At 43.0% G+C, this 18394-nt stretch overlaps 1 protein-coding gene across 2 annotated transcripts in view; it reads right to left on the bottom strand.

Moving 5' to 3' along the window:
* Window positions 1–231: 231 nt before the first annotated feature.
* Window positions 232–18394, bottom strand: part of SPSB4 (splA/ryanodine receptor domain and SOCS box containing 4) — a 190387-nt gene continuing 172224 nt past the window's right edge. For both annotated transcript variants that reach the window (XM_077929942.1, XM_028731039.2), the window contains exon 3: window positions 232–1743. In XM_077929942.1, the coding sequence (XP_077786068.1) occupies window positions 1616–1743 (128 nt within the window). In that variant the 3' untranslated portion in view covers window positions 232–1615. The remainder of the gene's footprint in view (window positions 1744–18394) is intronic.

Raw genomic sequence — 18394 nt, 5'->3', positions numbered from 1 at the left:
ACTAGGACAAATTTGATGTGGTTCAGTTTCTGTAAAACAAGGTACTCCATAATACAGACCATTCTGTTTCTGACTTTTCCATTGGTTTGAAAAATACTGTTGCAGAAATAACAAACGGTAGGGAAGGTAAAATACTGCCTTGGTGGTTTGTGAGTACAACTCAGTTGTATTGCTTCTACTTTGTACAAGTTACTTGAGAGTGAGGAAGGAAAAGAGACACGCACTAGCAGCAATTTGGACAGTAGACTTTATTAGAAACTTTTTTTCTTCATTCTTCGGTAAATTCACATTAAAATATGCTGAAGGCAGCTCAGTCTGAACATTCGCCAACCTGCCTTTACAACAACTTCCAGTTATAAACTAGATAACTGATCAGGCAGAGAACTTTGAACAAAGTAGGAAATGCAAAAAAGAAAGCAGTGTTTTTTAAAAAATAAGTTGATCCCGACAAATGAATACATATTGCAAGCAGTGGAGAAGATGACAAAAAAGCCATCCCCCAGGGAGACAACTTGAAATTGGATACTCTGTACAGAGCTTTGAACAGATATGCAAAATACTGTGTCAAATACATATTAAAAGAAAACCCAGTATTTGGAATTCATGAAGTACAAATGATTTTTAAAAATCCAACTTAGAAAGTGACATATTTTGAAAGCCGAGGGAGGGGGTTGCTGTTGAAAACACTGAATTGTCAGCCCAATCGGCAACCAAGTTAAGCTAGAAAACACCGATTTGAGGAAATTCCACCCTGCTGAAGCAACAGAATGAAAACCAGCCGAAATGTGCTAGCTTAACTGATTTTCAGATTGAGCTGATTTTCTTCAGAAAAGATCAACTACCTTTAAAACCAAGACACAGCTGTTTTATGACATAATTTAAAATATGGTGGGTTGGATACCAAGAGCATGTTTTTCTGAAAAGGCAGAGCACCTAAAAGTAAAGGCCACAATCTAGCAGTTCCAATGCAGCTCATATGCTCCGTGCGCACAAAGATTCCTAACTCCCTTCTACAGAGTTTGTGGGAATCTAGTGTGCTGTCCAGAGCACTTTCCTTCACAAATGAGAAGAGGCAACCTCTATGTGTAAGGAACTTACTTTGGATCAAAACAGATGTCTACAGAAAATGTGATTCCTTGGCATATCTTAAGAGTTAAATCTCTGTGACATTGTTATTCTGGTTTTCAGAAACCTCCAAACAGGTTATTGTTTTTTTGGTAGCACACGTTTAATCTGTACAAAGGGAGTTTCTAGCCCCCTTTGCTCTAGGGCTGCTTTTGGGGATTAGATCTTCATCTGCTGCATATCCAGCGCCAGATCTAAGTCAACATACAGAGCATCTCTTTGGATGTGACCTGTGAAGACAAGCAAGCTTTGGATTCTGCGTAACAAGGCTGCTAACAGTGTAGGCAACAATAATTTCACTGAAAGATCTAAACCAACTCAAAGAGTTTTCACATTCCTTAGTAGTCTCCAAAATGTTCTGCCACGGTTGATTAAAAAAAAAAAAAAAGAAACGTTTAAAAATAATAATTAAATAACACTCAAAATATCCACCACGAAATTTATATTCTGATGTAAACAATTTCTACCATTTAGAGGTCTAGAATTCGTATTACTGATATTGTAAATAATTTTTCAAAGACTGAGGCAAAGGTAGAGTTTCTATATCATGCAGGCGTTCTCTGCCCAGAGCAAAGCGGATTGATCTTCGGCACAGGTCCATGAGAGGCAGGGGTTCCGCTGAAAAATGAAACAGAAGATACAGTATCAATGTATTTTCCCCCTTCTCCTTTCGTCATTAATTGCGCTCATCTTTTTATAATAGCTTTCCCGACTCAAAATGAAGAAGTTAATCAACTAACATTTCAGTGGAATATTCAGTGCAGACCTTCAAAACATGCATGGAACACTTGAATTTAACGCAAAGCTATACTTTAGCATAACCTTCATTAACTCGGTGCCCTTCATTTGTTGGGGTCTACAACTCCCATCAGTCTTAGCCAGCACAGTAAAAGCTGCCTTAGCAGTAGAACAGCAATATATACCTCAGTCAACATGATACAAAGCAGCACTGGTGGTACATTTGCTATTTGTTTCACCATACATATAACTGTACATATTTGGAAGTTCAGATTCTAAAATAATGACTCAACAGGTCCACTATCAGAAGGGTTTTCATAGAAACTCAAGATCCTTTAATTAGATTTAGAACACAATACTCTTTACAGCTGGGTTAATGGAACACCATTATTTCATTTAATTGTTTAGGAGAGAGAAAAGAATGTTGACTATCCTTGTTCTAAGGCAGTGCTCCAAAACTTGGGTCTCCAACTGTTGTTGGACTACAACTCCCATCAGCCCTGACCACTTGTTCTGCTTGCTAGGGATGATGGGAGTTGTAGTCCAACAACTGCTGGAGACCCAAGCTAGAGAAACGCTATTCGAAAGGAAACCTTTGAGAACATCTCTTTTCTTTCTAGGAGTTGGGAGTAAACAGAACTAGGGGATTCCCTTTTTTCTTCCATGGTAATAAACAAGCTTTGTTAATTTCACTAGAAAGCCAGTTTGCATTAAACAGCTTTATGCAAATACATACAATATAATATTCACACCCACCCATGGTAATTTAATGGGCATGCAATGGGACATTAAAGAAAACAGATTCAACTACACTTAAAAGGGGAGATAACATGTAGGAAAGCTTTAGTATAATTTCACTATCTTGGGCAACAGGGGAGAACTATGTGTTCAGTTTCTGTTAATTGGTTCTCGTGGGAAACTTGCAGATTCTAGCTTCGCACAATTAACTCAAGCTGGTGTCAATTTACTCTTGGCAGAAAGCCCAGGTCTGCTTGACCTAGAAACTACTCTGATTGGTTAACGACCAGCACTCTGCTCTGTTATCAAGGGATTGCTAGCTCAGTTTGAAGTGAGGTGTGTTAGGAGTAGAAGTGCTGTGTATGGTTTTGAGAGAGAGAAAGAGAGGATTTATTTTGCTTTATTTGTATGCAGAAACTCTGCTGTTTTATTTTCTCCTTTTTAATAAATCCTGTAAATAGTTATTCTGAGTCTAGCTGACTAGTCATTACTGCCGCAACTAGCTTCTTCGCTGTGCAGGAAAACTCTGCTACGTTTGGGCTAAAGCCAGTAGGGCTATGCCTGACACTCCAAAGTTCCATGAGGTTATGGGCATTGTGCTGCCAGCCTGAGTTGCGGTGGTGTCAGCATCAACGGCGTTGGTTCCAGTAGTTCCAGAGGTTGTTGTTCCTGGCTGGTTCCTGACCGTGGTGAGCTGGTGACGCAGTGGACACAAGGACAACAGCTGCAGCGTGTGAGTGCTGGGTGCTGTGGTTCCTGTTCTCTCTCTCGGTGGTCGTGAGTAGCTGGTTCCGGGTTCCAGGGACATCGCTCTCAAGATGGCCTCACAACCAGTTCAGATGGCTTTTGAGCGTCTGAATGACTCCAATTACTTGCTGTGGTCGGAACGCATGCAGGCAGTGCTGCAGAGGGATCGTCTCTGGCAAGTGGTGAGTAAGTTTCCTGCGAAGCCTGATGATGAAGACCTCGATAAAGACCAAAGAGCAAGGGCCACAATTGTCTTGGGGCTGGAAGATTCCCAGTTGCCGTATGTGAGGGGAATCAAGACAGCTAGAGGTGTGTGGCAAGCACTTAAAGAACTCCATGTGCGTGAGACAGCGGTTTCCAAGCTGTTCATTCGCAAGGCATTGTACAAGGCAATGTTACAGCCTGGGGTTACAATGCAGGAACACCTACACAGTTTACAGTTAAAGTTTGCAGCGCTACAGGAAAGAGACTGTGCGTTAGACCAGCAGGAGAAGGTGGCTATTATTTTGAGTTCTCTCCCGGAAAGCTGGGATAATTTAGTTTTGTCTCTAGAAGGCATGCAGGAGCATGATTTATCAGTCAGTTACGTTACTGGGCGTTTGATTGAAGAATGGCAGAAGCGGCAAGAAAGGTCGTTGGCTGCAGAGGCTTCTACAGGCGGGCGGTTTGGAAGGAGTTCTCATGCCGTACCAGAGGTGAAGCAAGAGCAGCGTGCCGGTGAGAAGTCAGCGTTTGCTGTTAGGCGTTGTTTCCGATGTGGGTCTTCAGCGCATCTAAAACGACAATGTCCGGAGTTGGTCAAGTCTCAGTTGCCGGTGCAGGAGCAGAGACGAGATCAGCAGCAGCAGCAGCGTAAAAAGAAATTCTTCAAACGAAAACAGTCGGCTCAGCTGGTGACCGGCGAGGTCAAGATTGCTGATGAGAAACAAGCGGTCTGGGTGGTCGATTCGGGAGCGTCTCGCCACATCGTAAATACAGATGAATTGTTTGTTTCCAAGAACTCAGCACAGCGCAGCCAGGTGGCTCTAGCAGATGGAAGTACTTCCGAAGTGATTTCGGGGGGTGCAGTTTTTGTTCCTTGTCTTCGTGAATGCCTGCAAAATGTACTTTGTGTGCCTTCATTAAGGAGCAATCTGATGTCTGTAGATTGTTTGCTAAAAGCTGGGTTTAAAGTGTATTTTGAAGGAGACAGTTGCATTATTAAGAAGGCTGGTGAGATTTTAGGCACTGCTAAGTCAGAGGGAGGCTTGTTTTGGCTTAAAGCAGGATCTCAAGTTGCAGCAGTAGTTAGTAAATCTCAGCCTGCAGTGAATAACAAAGCTATACATGACAACTGTGTGCACTTATTGCATAGGAAAATGGGGCATGCTTGCTGGAAAAGTGTACTAAAAATGTCTGAATTGGCTGATGGGGGTAATTTAAAGAGTTGTAACAAGTACCTTGATTGTAATGTGTGTAAAAAGGTCAAAACCCACAGAGTCTCTTACCCCAGAAGTGACAGAGTTAGTGAGTCACCGCTACAGCTGGTTCACATGGACGTAATTGGTCCATTTGCTGTAAGCAGGGGTGGATCGCGCTTTTCACTAACAATTGTGGATGACGCCACACGTTATTCTTGGGTTTTTCCCATGAAGAATAAGGGTGATGTGTTCACTAAGTTTAAAGGCTGGGTGGCATCTGTGGAAAGATTTCTGTCCATTAAACTCAAAAGGATTCAGACGGACAGAGGTGGCGAATTTATGTCAAATGCCTTTAAAGATTGGTTACAAAAGCGTGGCATTGGGCATAGAAAAACGAACGTTTTTTCCCCAGAGGAGAATGGCGTTGCAGAGCGGAAAAACAGATCTTTACAAGATATGATGTTTGCCATGCTTGACGATGCTGATTTGCCCATGTCTTATTGGGGGGAGAGCATGCTCACCGCGTGTTATCTCCAAAACAGGCTCTTTCATCAAACAATAGGTACAACCCCGTACTTTAAATTGTTTCAGAAAAAACCCAAAATTGACCATTTGCATGTGTTTGGATCAAAAGCCTGGGTATTAATTCCAAAACAAATGAGGAAGAAGGGAGATCCTAAGACCAAACAGTTAGTGTTTGTGGGTTACCAGGAGCTTGGAAAAGGTTTCCGTTTTGCTGAAGGGACAAATGGCATTGTGATCTCCAGGAATGCCAGTTTTTGTGAACATAGTGGCTGGGAGAGACTACATGCCAATACTGAGGTTTGGTTTGAACCTTCCCAGGAGCTTCATGACTCTGAAGGTAAACACAGGGAGTCAGAGTCTGAGGGGGAGGAAAGTTCAGATAAGAGCTCTCAAGAAAGTGGAGTTAGCCAAAGACCAGTTGCTAAGCAACAAAAGAGAGGTCGAAGTTCTGAAGAGGAAAGTGGGTCAGAAGAAAAATTTTCTCCCAGAAGATCTAAAAGACAAAACAAAGGAGTGCCTCCGGTGCGTTTTTCCCCAGATACTGCAAATGTGTTTAGTGTAATTGCAGAACCCAAGAGTTTTCAGGAGGTGTTAAAGTTACCAAAAGAGGAGGCAGAGCTCTGGAAACAGGCAATGGAGGAAGAGATGTCCTCTCTGAATGAGCACAAGGTCTTTACACCAGTAGCAGCGCCTGAGGGGGCAAAGATTGTAGGCTGCAGGTAGATAAACAAACTAAAAGGTTTGCCAAACAATTGTCCAGTAAGTTCAAAGTGAAAGACTTAGGCCCGGTTAGGACATATCTAGGGTTGGAAGTGTGCTGGGCCCAAGATGGCAGCTGTCTAATTAGTCAGCAGAACAAAGTTAAACAACTACTGACTACATACAGAATGCAGGATTGCAAAGGGGCAGTGGTGCCTATGGATCCAGGTTTCATAAAAACACTTCATAGAGATGAGGGTCCTGAATTTGAACATCCTGATGTATATCACTCTGTAATTGGAAGTTTATTGTATCTAGCACAGTGGTCCAGACCTGATATTAGCTATGCAGTAGGCATATTAAGTAGATTGGTCTCAAGACCTACACTAAATGCCTGGAAAGGGGTAAAACAAGTTCTGAGGTACCTGAAACAGACAATTGGCTATATGTTACAATTAAATTCTTCAGAGGATGAAATGTTGAGTTGCTTCTGTGATAGTGACTGGGGAAATTTGCCGGATAGAAAATCTGTCACAGGACTAGTCATAATGGTCGGTGGAGCTTTAATCAGCTGGCGGTCACGCAAGCAAGACATTGTAAGTGTGTCATCAACGGAATCAGAGTACGCAGCATTGAGTGAATTGTGCAACGAGGTGATTTATTTCAAGCATTTGTTAGCAGATTTAAATGTAAATTGTGGAGAACCAGTACAAGTTTACATTGATAATCAAGCTTGTATAACATTAAGTAAAACAGAAGGTTTCAAATCACGTTCCAAACATATCTCTGTAAAGTACCAAAATGTACGTTGCTGTGTACAAGACAATGTAATCACCTGTACTTATGAAGAAAATGTAGCAGATGTGTTAACTAAACCATTGGCAAAGGTAAAGAACAAGCAAATGTGCAAGGGTTTAGGTTTGCTGGAAAAATAATCTCCTACATAGGTGTATTTGATGTTAATTGTTCAGCAGAATCTGTGAGGGGGTGTTCAGTTTCTGTTAATTGGTTCTCGTGGGAAACTTGCAGATTCTAGCTTCGCACAATTAACTCAAGCTGGTGTCAATTTACTCTTGGCAGAAAGCCCAGGTCTGCTTGACCTAGAAACTACTCTGATTGGTTAACGACCAGCACTCTGCTCTGTTATCAAGGGATTGCTAGCTCAGTTTGAAGTGAGGTGTGTTAGGAGTAGAAGTGCTGTGTATGGTTTTGAGAGAGAGAAAGAGAGGATTTATTTTGCTTTATTTGTATGCAGAAACTCTGCTGTTTTATTTTCTCCTTTTTAATAAATCCTGTAAATAGTTATTCTGAGTCTAGCTGACTAGTCATTACTGCCGCAACTAGCTTCTTCGCTGTGCAGGAAAACTCTGCTACGTTTGGGCTAAAGCCAGTAGGGCTATGCCTGACACTCCAAAGTTCCATGACTATGACCATAGCTCTGTCAAGTCCAAGCACACTGGAACAACTATACACTTAAAATGTCCACACAAAGGTCTTTCCCTTTCACTGGAGCTACTAAATCAGAACTTACATCTGTAACAACCCTTTGCTGATTGCTGCCCCAGAAATCTTGGACTCAATGACAACGCTGAAACCATGATTAAAGACACAGAGTGGTCAAAATTCCTGGTGGTCTCAGAATGCTAGGAAACCACCATTTCTCAAAGACTAGCAAATGCATGTAAGCAAAAGCAATTTGATGTTCAACAAAGGCCTTCCAGAAACAAAAATATAAGCAAATGCTAAAAATGGGAGGGTGAGGGAATCAGCGAATTCTTGCAGCAGCTGCTAGCTTTCAACCTTCAAACACTGTTTTCTAAGTAGATATTTTAAAATGTTTTCTTCTTCACCCCACCCCCGCTTCATTCTTAAGAAACACACACACACAAGTTACCGTATTGGCAATAATTAGGTTCACAGTCTTAATGAGATGATTGATATTGTTGGCAGTTAAACACATGGGGGGGGGGCTGGGGGGTTGGGGGAATGGACAAGATGAAAGCACTTCTATAGCCATGTAATGGCTGTGAGTTATTTAATTGTTTTGAGCAGATGTACACAGAATTGTACATTTCTCACAGAGATACCCTCTTTCATGTTGTTGTTTTTTTCCGGAGGGGGGGACGACGACTGAATATAGTGGATAGCTGCTTTTCAACATATTGTTTCATGAATATTTTATTCCGTAATTTTGAATTTTATTTTACTTGCAAATCGCTTTGGGTCTCCTTTTGGCTGTGAGAAGCAATAAATAAAGGCAAAAGCTAATAATAAAACTGAAAAGAAAACAACCTAAACTCCACTGAATGCAACCTGTGCATCTGGGATGGGACAGCTCAGCTAGGGCACAGGGTTTTCAAATATTTCACTAAAACCTGTGCAGAGTTATGTCTTTTAAGACTACCTGTCAATACTAACTCCCTAAACAGGAAATAAAACTTTTTTTAAATTCTGAACTTTTTCTATTCTTTAAGTACAGGTAAATCTACACTAGCTGTTTCTCCATTTAAAAAAGGGGAAAGACCTTTTGTTCATGCATTTGCTATGTTTACTTTCCCTATCCACCCCCCTTCTGAATCAACCTGAAATGCTACTAGCTCGCTAGCCACATTCCTTTGTAATCCCTCCATCAGCTTTCAGTTTTCAGCCATATCAAATTAATTCCTGGTCATGACCCGAACTCATGAATGATCATCCTCCATCTAGATTGCTCTCCCATTTTAATCCCCCTCTTTTTTAAACACCACCACCCGGCACTGGTCTCTTCCTTAGTTACACTTTAGTTACTAAAAGAGCTGAATATCTGGTAATCTCAAAGCTCAAAGTTGGCCCCAAAATGATGGGGCAGATTTTGTGTGTGGTGAAAAATAAAGAACATACACAATATAAATGCAAACTCATGCCATTCTTGGTTTCAAAGTATATGTTGTTGTTTTTTAAAGAAGACTGAAAACATAATTTGTGCAATTGTACTAATCACACACATTGCACAATTTAAAAAAGGAAAATGCAGGATTGAAAATATTTTAAGTTCTTTTAAAGTTTTTTTTTTAAGTTGAGTGTTTTCATACAGAATCATGAGTCCTTGCATTCTGCTTTTTGAATAACAAGAGCCTAGATGTAACCCATCAAACAGTGAAATATGAGCTTCTGCTCTCACTCTCTCTCTCTCTCTCTCTCTCTCTCGCTCTCTCTCTCTCTCTCTCTCTCTCTCTCTCTCTCTCTCTCTCGCGCACACACACACACACACACCTCTCTTCACCAGGTACATACTTTCCCCTCCAATTTATCCACATATGAGCAGCTGGAAGCCATTATGTCGTCATCTTTTTTAAAAAACAAACAAAATCCCCAAACCTATGGGCAACAGATGGCACAATTATCTGTTATCAGCTAAGAATGATAAAAAAAAAATCATTTTAGTGACTTCAGAAGTTGTTTTTTTAGGAGAAATGAATTTTTACTTTTTCTCACCTTCCCTTATTCAATTTAATTAAAGTAAAGAAAAATGGCTGGCATTTCAACAATGCATCTGAAGAAATAGGATTCTGCCTATGAAACTTCATGTCGCAAGAAAGCCAGAAAGTATAGGAAGGTACCATGGTATTCCTTCAGCCAAATCTTAACATCCAGATTCAGCCCTGATTCACACCCTGTGCTCTCAAATAGCACAAAAGAGAGAGTGCCCAAGTGACATACTTTGACCAAGAAGATGTCTCATGATTACATTCGTCAGAGAACTCCTGCACAAGCTAATAGGAGTCTGTCTAGGTCAGGAAGCACAATTTCACACACAAATATCATCTGGATCAGTAGTGTTATCCAGGGAACAAATTTAGCCTATGGTAAAAGAAGCCTGCAAGTGAAACCATTCAGTAGAGATCGCACGTTGCCATTTACTTTTAGAACATATCTGGCAAATATATCTAAATAAACATGGGCTCTCATGAGGGAGCCCCTGGGTCAAGGAGGCTAGGCAGATTTGGGCGCCCCAAATCCACATGATGATTTATTTCAGTTTAACATTTACTGCACATTTTGCCATAAATTGTCATGGAAATAAGTACAAGAACCATTGCATGGAGATCTTCCTTTAAGATTTTTGCTTGACATGTTGCCCTTGGGACTTTTCTTGCAGTCAATATTATGACCAAATCACACCCCTCACTGACTCTGCTTTGCACTCTAACTTGCTGGAATTTACCCTAAACTCTGATAATAGTATAGTGAGTCAGAAATTTCTTGCCACCACAGGAAAGGGTTCATTTACTTTCATGTACAATGCATATGAGTGGCTAGAAAAGAAAAGATGATATAGATTCTACAAGTCCAGTGCATTAGAATACCTCATTTATTTTAGAAGCAGAATTGGCCCACGACCCATCTAATTAGTTTCATTAACGTTCCTGCCAAAAATACCATCTTAATTCTGTATAATATGGTCTTTACCCAACTGTAAAGAAAGATGATACATCAATGTGAGAATTAATTCAAGAGATCAGTCGAGGAGATTAATACTTGGATGAAGTGAGACTGATATTGTACAGTATGGGCACGTGTCAACAGGAGATTTACAACAGGCATAAAGGATGGAAGTCAGGAAGGGTTTGTAACCATCCAGTAACGTAACGGGAATCAGCAACGTAACTGTTTTCAAGCTGGTTTCACATTTTCCCCTCCCAGTTAAATTACAAGTTTCCCTTATAGGGACCTTCCAGACAACTTGCGTACTGAGCATTCATGCTGATTTGGGGGTGAGCGGGCAGCAGGGATAGATGAATTTGTACCAAAGCAAGTGTTATCTCACACTTCCCACTGCATTTTCCTGTCAATTTCCTTATCGCATGAAGCCCAGTCATTTGGTGAAGTGAGTTTGTGCGAGATCTCCAAATCAGCTTTAAGTGTGCAGCCTGAATTTGCCAATACAGTGGTAACTCGGTTTACGAACTTAATCCGTTCCTGAAGTCCGTTCTTAAACCAAATTTGTTCTTAAACCGAGGTGAGCTTTCCCTAATGAGGCCTCCCGCCACTGGTGCCCTTCCACTGTTCAGTTTCCATTTGTAGACTGAGGTGAAGTTCGCAAACTGGAACACTACTTCCGGTTTTGCGGAGTTCATAAACCGAATCATTCATAAACAGGATTGTTCTTAAACTGAGGTACTACTGTATGTGACTGAATCCCACCTCCAAGATATGGGCGGTCTAGAAGTGGCTTTTTTCTCTGCTGTCTCCCCATCTCCATCCGTAGCTTTGGAAGTCTGTGTAAGTGTAATTTTCAATGCATGGAACAAAGAATGAATTATGGAACTTTATTGATTAGCCTTCCAGTCAAATCAAATTCTATGCACAGAACAGATGCACGTATTTCTGGAGATTTTCTTTTTTTCAGAAGTGCAATGATAAAAAGCAGCACTGGAATAACAATTATGCTAAGTGTGTTACAGAGCAGAGCAAGTTCTTCCTGCAGTGTCAGATTGATTCTCCATTTCACAGAAGAGTGTTGCTCCTTTTTGGTATCTGAGCAGAGCAGAGTCCACTTGAAGGAGGCTTACAGATAATGAGTCCAGCCAGAGAAGCAAAATTAATTGTTCTATTTATTCTTCAGTGCAATGCTGAAAGTAGCCCAAAGTAGCATATTTGATTTCCAAACAGAGTTTCTAAAAAAGATGGATGGGAATAGTAAAAAAAAACAAGTTTAAAGGGAAAGTCAGGAGAGGCAAATCTCTATGGAAAGACTGAGGGTTATTTAAAACCACAATAGAAACTCAGCTAAAATATATACCACAGATCAGAAAAGGTAGCACCTAGCCAAAGCCAATGCCAGTGTGGTTATAAAGCACAAAGAAGCTATTGGAGGCAAGAAAGCTTCGTTCAGCAGAATGAAGTTTTGCTCAAATGTAAACCCTCCCTCCCTCCCTCGCTCTCTCTCTCTATGTGCACGCGCGTGCACACATACACACAACACACACACACACACACGGAGTAGAGTATGGGGAACATCATTAGAAACAGACACAACAGCAATAAAATTATAAACCAGAAGCAGAAAACCAGCTAGGGAGATGAACAGACCATTGGACAACAAAGGCTGAGCAATAAGGTGGTCAGGTCTGTAGGTGACACCCCAGACAAAATGGACATTATGAAGTGCTCCCAAAGAACCCTTCCACACTGTGTAAAAGGGCAATCAACTGTAGCGCCAGGCAGGTATTTTCCGTCTCACTGAATTGTAGTATTTGTGAGCAGTGACAAAAAGACAGCATCTCCAAAGGGTTAGGAGGCTTGTGAGAAATCTGAGAATTTTGGGATAGAGTTGGGTTTACAGATGAGAACACTAAGGGTAATTCTCTCCCTCCCCTCCCCCCTTAGAATAAAGTCTCAATAGTTGTGATCAGTGGCTGGCAAGTCTCTCCATCACTGCAGCCCTCTGACTTTCTTCCAGTCGCAATGCCCTTCCTGTGCCAGATCAGCACTAGTGTTGTTTCCAGGGTGACCTGGCACAGAAAGAGGAATGAGTCCAGAAGGAGCTGAGTACAGAAAGATGTGGAGAGGTTCACTGGCAACTCTGATTGTGGTTGCATTTAAAAAAAAAAAAACTGGGTAAAACTCCTACCTTTGAACACCTTGGCTGTAAAGAAAAACAAGCCAACTCCCTCCCACCCCAAAGATTTCTTCAAAATATGCACAGCCAGGCCGAAAATAATGAGAAATTTCCTCTCCATTTCATGCATGGGGAGTGTTTATTGAAAATAAGCATACCCTTAATAAAATGGCAAAGGTTTCAGTCGGTAGAGCATGAGACTATTAATCTCAGGGTTGAGAGTTCGAGTCCCACATTGGGCAAAAGATTCTTGCATTGCAGGGGTTTGGACTAGATGACCCTTGCGGTCTCTTCCAAATCTATGATTCCATGATATCTATAAAGTCATCAAGTGTTCAATGACACACCCTGGGGTTTGAACAAATAAACAAAATCCTTGACTTTGGAGCAAAACGGATATTTACAGAAAATTTGATTCCTTGGCATATCTGCTAGTTAAATCCCTGACTTCACTATACATTGAAGGGCCTGAGCTGGTGATGACAAACCAGGATCCATGCTTCGGATCATTGGGAAAGGGATCAGAAATAAATTTGCCAATAACACGGTGCACCGTTTTGTATAATCTATGGTGGAACTACACTTGAAACAATATATAGTTCTGGAAACTGTCCACCTGGAAAAAGGTTTGAACAACCCTCCCATGGAGAAAAGGTCACATTTGGGACTTTTCCATGTTAAGTAACATGGCAAAGGCTGACACAATAGAGATTTATAAACTTACGCATAGTGCACTAGAACCAAGGGCAGACCCACAAAGAGTCATCCACATTTTTCACATGACAATATCCTTCTTCTTCAAAAGGGATGTTCACACTAACTCATGTGTCGAAAACCCCATAAGCACCATTGATAAGATGGACTTGAGAAAATAAATCATCTCTTGTCTGAAGCATATCCTCCTAGACAGCCTTCACCAAGGCTTCAGCTGGAACCTCCAGATGCTGTAGGACTACAGGAATGATGGAAGTGCCAGAATGGTGAAGGCTGCTCTTAAAAATAGCATCCTGGTAGCAATTCCAAACAAAAATCCATGTCCCAAGTTCAGAATCTTAAAACTGCCTCTCATATCACTGTAGCAGAAACTCTCTTTGAAACCAAAATTATTATTGTGACCAAATCATTCTTTGTCACAGTGATGAAATGTGCAAGGTTATAGCTGCTTTTAAAACTTACAAGTTCTATGCTTGCTTACTGAAGAGTCAGTCCCATGGTGTTCACATATTTTGTTCCCAAGGGTAGATATGCACAGGTTTAAGCATATAATAAAACTTTCCATTACACTGTAGAAAAACTGCCCTACTGGGTAAAGGGAAAGGGAAAGGGACCCCTGACCATTAGGTCCAGTCGTGACTGACTCTGGGGTTGCGGCACTCATCTCGCTTTATTGGCCTATGGAGCCAGCGTACAGCTTCCGGGTCATGTGGCCAGCATGACTAAGCCACTTCTGGCGAACCAGAGCAGCGCACGGAAATGCCATTTACCTTCCCGTCGGAGCGGTACCTATTTATCTACTTGCACTTTGACGTGCTTTCGAACTGCTAGGTTGGCAGGAGCAGGGACCGAGCAACGGGAGCTTACCCCGTCGCCGGGATTCGAACCGCTGGCCTTCTGATCCGCAATCCTAGGCTCTGTGGTTTAACCCACAGCGCCACCCGTGTCCCTGCCCTACTGGATAGGATAATAGAAAGATCTGCTTTGAGTGCTACAAAGGTTTACATGTGATCTCTCTTGCACATCCACCAAAGCAGATCCTCATGATACATTGAACATCACTTGTGACATTTGACTTAAGAGCAGGCTTCCTCAACCTCGGCCCTCCAGATGTTTTGAGATTTCAATTCCCATCATGCCTGACCACTGGTCCTGCTAGCTAGGGATCATGGGAGTTGTAGGCCAAAAACATCTGGAGGGCAGAGGCTGAGGAAGCCAGCTTAAGAGAATCCCTGCCTTCTGGTATGTGCACATATATCCATGTCATAACCATGGAGAACGGGCTTCATTAAATTCTCAGACAGGATTAACAAATTAAAGAAACATGCTGCTTTTTAAAGAAGTATTTGATTATTGAGCATTGCACTGCATATCCTTTCCTTAACCCTTTCAGTTAAAGACGATCACTGCACACATGTTCACATATGGGTGGTTGGAGTGATGAAACCAGCAATGGCCCTTGTGTTCCAAAAACACTTTAAAAGTTTCACATATTGTTGAAGGCTTACAAGGCAACACATGGATTTTAAATAAGCAAGTTAGTTGAGTTACAGTGGCAAAAAGTAACAATGAAGGCTGCTTAGGTGTTGCATAATGAGTTACATTTTTGTTTAAGGGTTTTATTGCTCCTTTGTGAAAGGGCTGTTTGACATAGCTGTCAGTCTGTCAGCCGTTAATATCAACACATGGTCACAAACATGTTCAGGTTAAATGCTACAATCACTTCATGTGGTGTTAACAACAGCCAGCATGAATGCATTCTGTGAACTTCCAAATAAATTTCTACTTTCCCATAATCATAGAATTGTAGAGGGTCATCTATTGCAACCCCGTGCGGTGCATGGATCTCAACTAAAGCATCCATGACAGATGTCCTCTCTACATTCACCAAACATTTTTTGAAACTTTCCTCCTCCCTCTTTCTCATCCTGTCTTTTCCATTCTCTTCCTGACCTTACCAGATTAAGCACGCTTTTCTTTCTTGATGAGACATTTTTTCTCTCTGTGGGAAGCAGGTCTGCAGACTGACTGGCTGGTTGGCTGAGTGCCTGCTCAGTGCAGCAGAGAAGAGAGAAAGATTCTCTATTACAACCGCTGATTTTTCAGGAGAGTCCTGCAACCTAAAAAAAAAACCACCGAAATGGTGCCAGCAGCTAAACAGCGGCCCAGTTGACACATACGGTTGCACTAAACCATGGCTTAGTGTTGTGTGCATGAACTAGGAAAAGCTACAGAAAAACTTGAGTCTGTGCCCTCTTCCCTTTCCCTCCTAGCAGTTTTTAGTGTTGCTTTCACCAAAGCATGGCTTTTTTCCTACAAACCAGATTTTGTGGCTTATAACCAACTCTGGTTAATTTCAAATCTTCAAGACAAAGATGATAAAGATGGCTTTTGCTAAACCCTGATCTTTGGTTTGCATGGAACAACTCTGGATTGTGTGCCTAAGTCATCCTCTCGTACTACTGCAGGAGGAAAAGGGAGAGGGGTGTTTGCAAGCCCACACCTCAGGATACAGTGGTACCTCAGGTTACAGATGCTCCAGGTTAAAGACTCTGCTAACCCAGAAATAGTACTTTGGGTAAAGAACTTTGCTTCAAGATAAGAACAGAAATCACATGGCGGTGGCATGGAGACAGTGCAAGGCCCTATTAGCTAAAGTGGTACCTCAGGTTAAGAACAGTTTTAGGTTAAGAACGGACCTCCAGAACGAATTAAGTTCTTAACCAAAAGTACCACTGTATTCTAAGTTATACAGGCAGTGCTAAACCAACTTACAGAATCTGGTGCCCTCTAGATGCTTCTGGCTGCAACTCCCATCATCCCTGACTATTGGTAATGTTGGCTGGGGTTGACTGGAGTTATATTCTAAAACATTTGGAGGGCACCAGATTTTTGACCTGGGTCAGCTCCTACAAGATGTGCAAGAAAGTTAGAGGTGAACTTCTGCCACTTGCCCTGTCACCCTTTCCATTCACCTCTGTGACTTACATAGTGACTTTCCCCCATTACATCTGCAGTATAGATTTTTTTACTAGCTATGCCAGTACAAAATGCACCGGACGCTTTAATGTACACATTGATCACCCCTAAATTATAAAAGGTAATGAGATTCCAGGCTTTAAAAAAAATGGCAGGCCAGTTGGCTAAATACATTTATAAAAAGCCAACATAGTTTATTTTCAGACTTATTTAACGTCAACTTGATTTTCCATAATGTTCCAATTATCTCTTGGTTTCGAGAACAGCCTGACAACAGCGGTTAAGTGCAAACTTATACAGCTAATTCACTACCGCATTATCAGAACTATCAGGTTTACACCTTCCAGGTTGAGATGCACTTTGAATTATTCATCGGGCTCTCCCCTTGATCCTGCAAAAGGTCACACTTTTTCATACAATTTACTTTATTGATGTACTTTCTACATACAAAAGCAGGACCATGCATTATTAATCACTGCCCTTCATATGCCTGATAACATCAATTAAATGCGGGTTTCCTAGTCCCTCCCTTTCATGAGGCTCTAAACAATAAAAGCTGACCCATGGCAATAAATTGACACAACCACTTAAAGGACAAGTTGTAGACATCTTTATCATCTAGACCAGCTTCTCCCAACCTTGGGTCTCCAGGTGTCATTGAGCTACAACTCCCAATGCGAAAGGCATACTGTCAGAGACTGCCTCCCGGTCCCGGCTCACAGAGGACCAACGCTAGCCAGTAGAACTGTACAAAAGTCTTTATTGAAGTTTAGTTTCCATTTTCAAGCCCTAGCGTGCGTCTCTACGTCTAGACCCTAGACCAGCGAAGCCTCGTCTGAGTCTCCGCCCCCTGTACACCAGTTTAAGACTCTAGCCTTACTCCACCTTCTTCGTTTCTCCTTCCGCCTCTGGGTCCTACTACCCCCCGGGGTGCCTTCCTTCCTGGACGCCTCGGAGGCGGACCCTTCGGACTCTTCCCCCTCTCTTCGGCGGGCTTTGGGACCTGGCTCCCTATCCGGGCTGCTCATTGCGCCACCCTCTCGCACATTTGAACTTGGCGCGCGCGCGCTGCCTCTGACCTTCCTTTTGACCGTTTCCTCGCTCTCTGATGCAGGCGTGGCTAACCCTGACTCATGTCCTTCCGCTGACGGAAAGCTGCCTGCTGCCGATGCTTGGGACTCCTCCCCCTTACTGCTCTCCGGTGGGGAAGCTGGTCCCGATTTCCAACTGCTGCTTTCTGAGTCCCCTCTGGCCCCTCCTTCCTGTGGTGTTCCCTCTGGCAACCCCCTAGCTCTGACCACGGGAGCCCCTTTCTGTGAATCCTCTGATTCGCTGGAGAGACTTAGAGACCTCGGACGGCTATCATCGCTGACCTCTCCCTCGGATTCCTCTCCCTCGGTCTCTAATTCCTCCCTTTCCTGTCCCTCTGCTCCTGAACCCCTGACATCCATCCCCCCCTCGAAGCCCCCCTTCCCCCCTCCCCTCCTTCCGGTGTGGGTACTGGGTGCTCCGTCGTAGCGGGGGTGCGTGCAGGATACAGTTCATCCCCCATGTACTCGTCGACGTCGCTCTCCTCTGCTTCCATCTCTCTGCCTCCTTGCTCGAACCCCACGTCTTCCCCCAACACGTCCATGTCCGTCTCGCCTCCGTTCCCCTCTGCGGGTGATGCCTGCCAAGGACCCCCCAGCCACTTCCTGCGCCACCGCTCCTCTGGTCGATCGTCCCACCAATACGAGCGGTCTGAGGCAGACCCCGGTGGCGAACCCTCCGGGGAGCTTGTGACTGGTGCCTGTTCCTCGTCCGATGCGAACCCCTGGAATGTGCTGGCTGAAAGTGTGGGTGTGAAGAGCCAGTCGTCGAAATACTCGGCTGGCATGGGCCTGTGTGGGAAGAGGGCATGAAACTCCTCTTTGAGCAGAGGCTCCTCCAAGGCATAGTCCGGTACCCAGCTGTTGGCACTGGCCGGGGTACCCTCTTTGGCTAGGAGATATTCTACTCCCTCTTCCCCCCATCTCGAGTCTAAAATCTCTGTGACCTCGTTGATGTGCCCCCTTCTTGGCGACCCCCCCTTTCTGGGCCCTTCTCTGAGCGGGTCTGGTGCTGTGTCTGGCTCCTGAAATCTATGAGG

The sequence above is a fragment of the Podarcis muralis genome, chromosome 6, assembly GCF_964188315.1.
Source record: "Podarcis muralis chromosome 6, rPodMur119.hap1.1, whole genome shotgun sequence".
Taxonomy (NCBI): Eukaryota; Metazoa; Chordata; class Lepidosauria; order Squamata; family Lacertidae; genus Podarcis; species Podarcis muralis.
The sequence above is the reverse complement of the archived record's forward strand: the minus strand, read 5'-3'. Positions and strand labels throughout refer to the sequence as shown.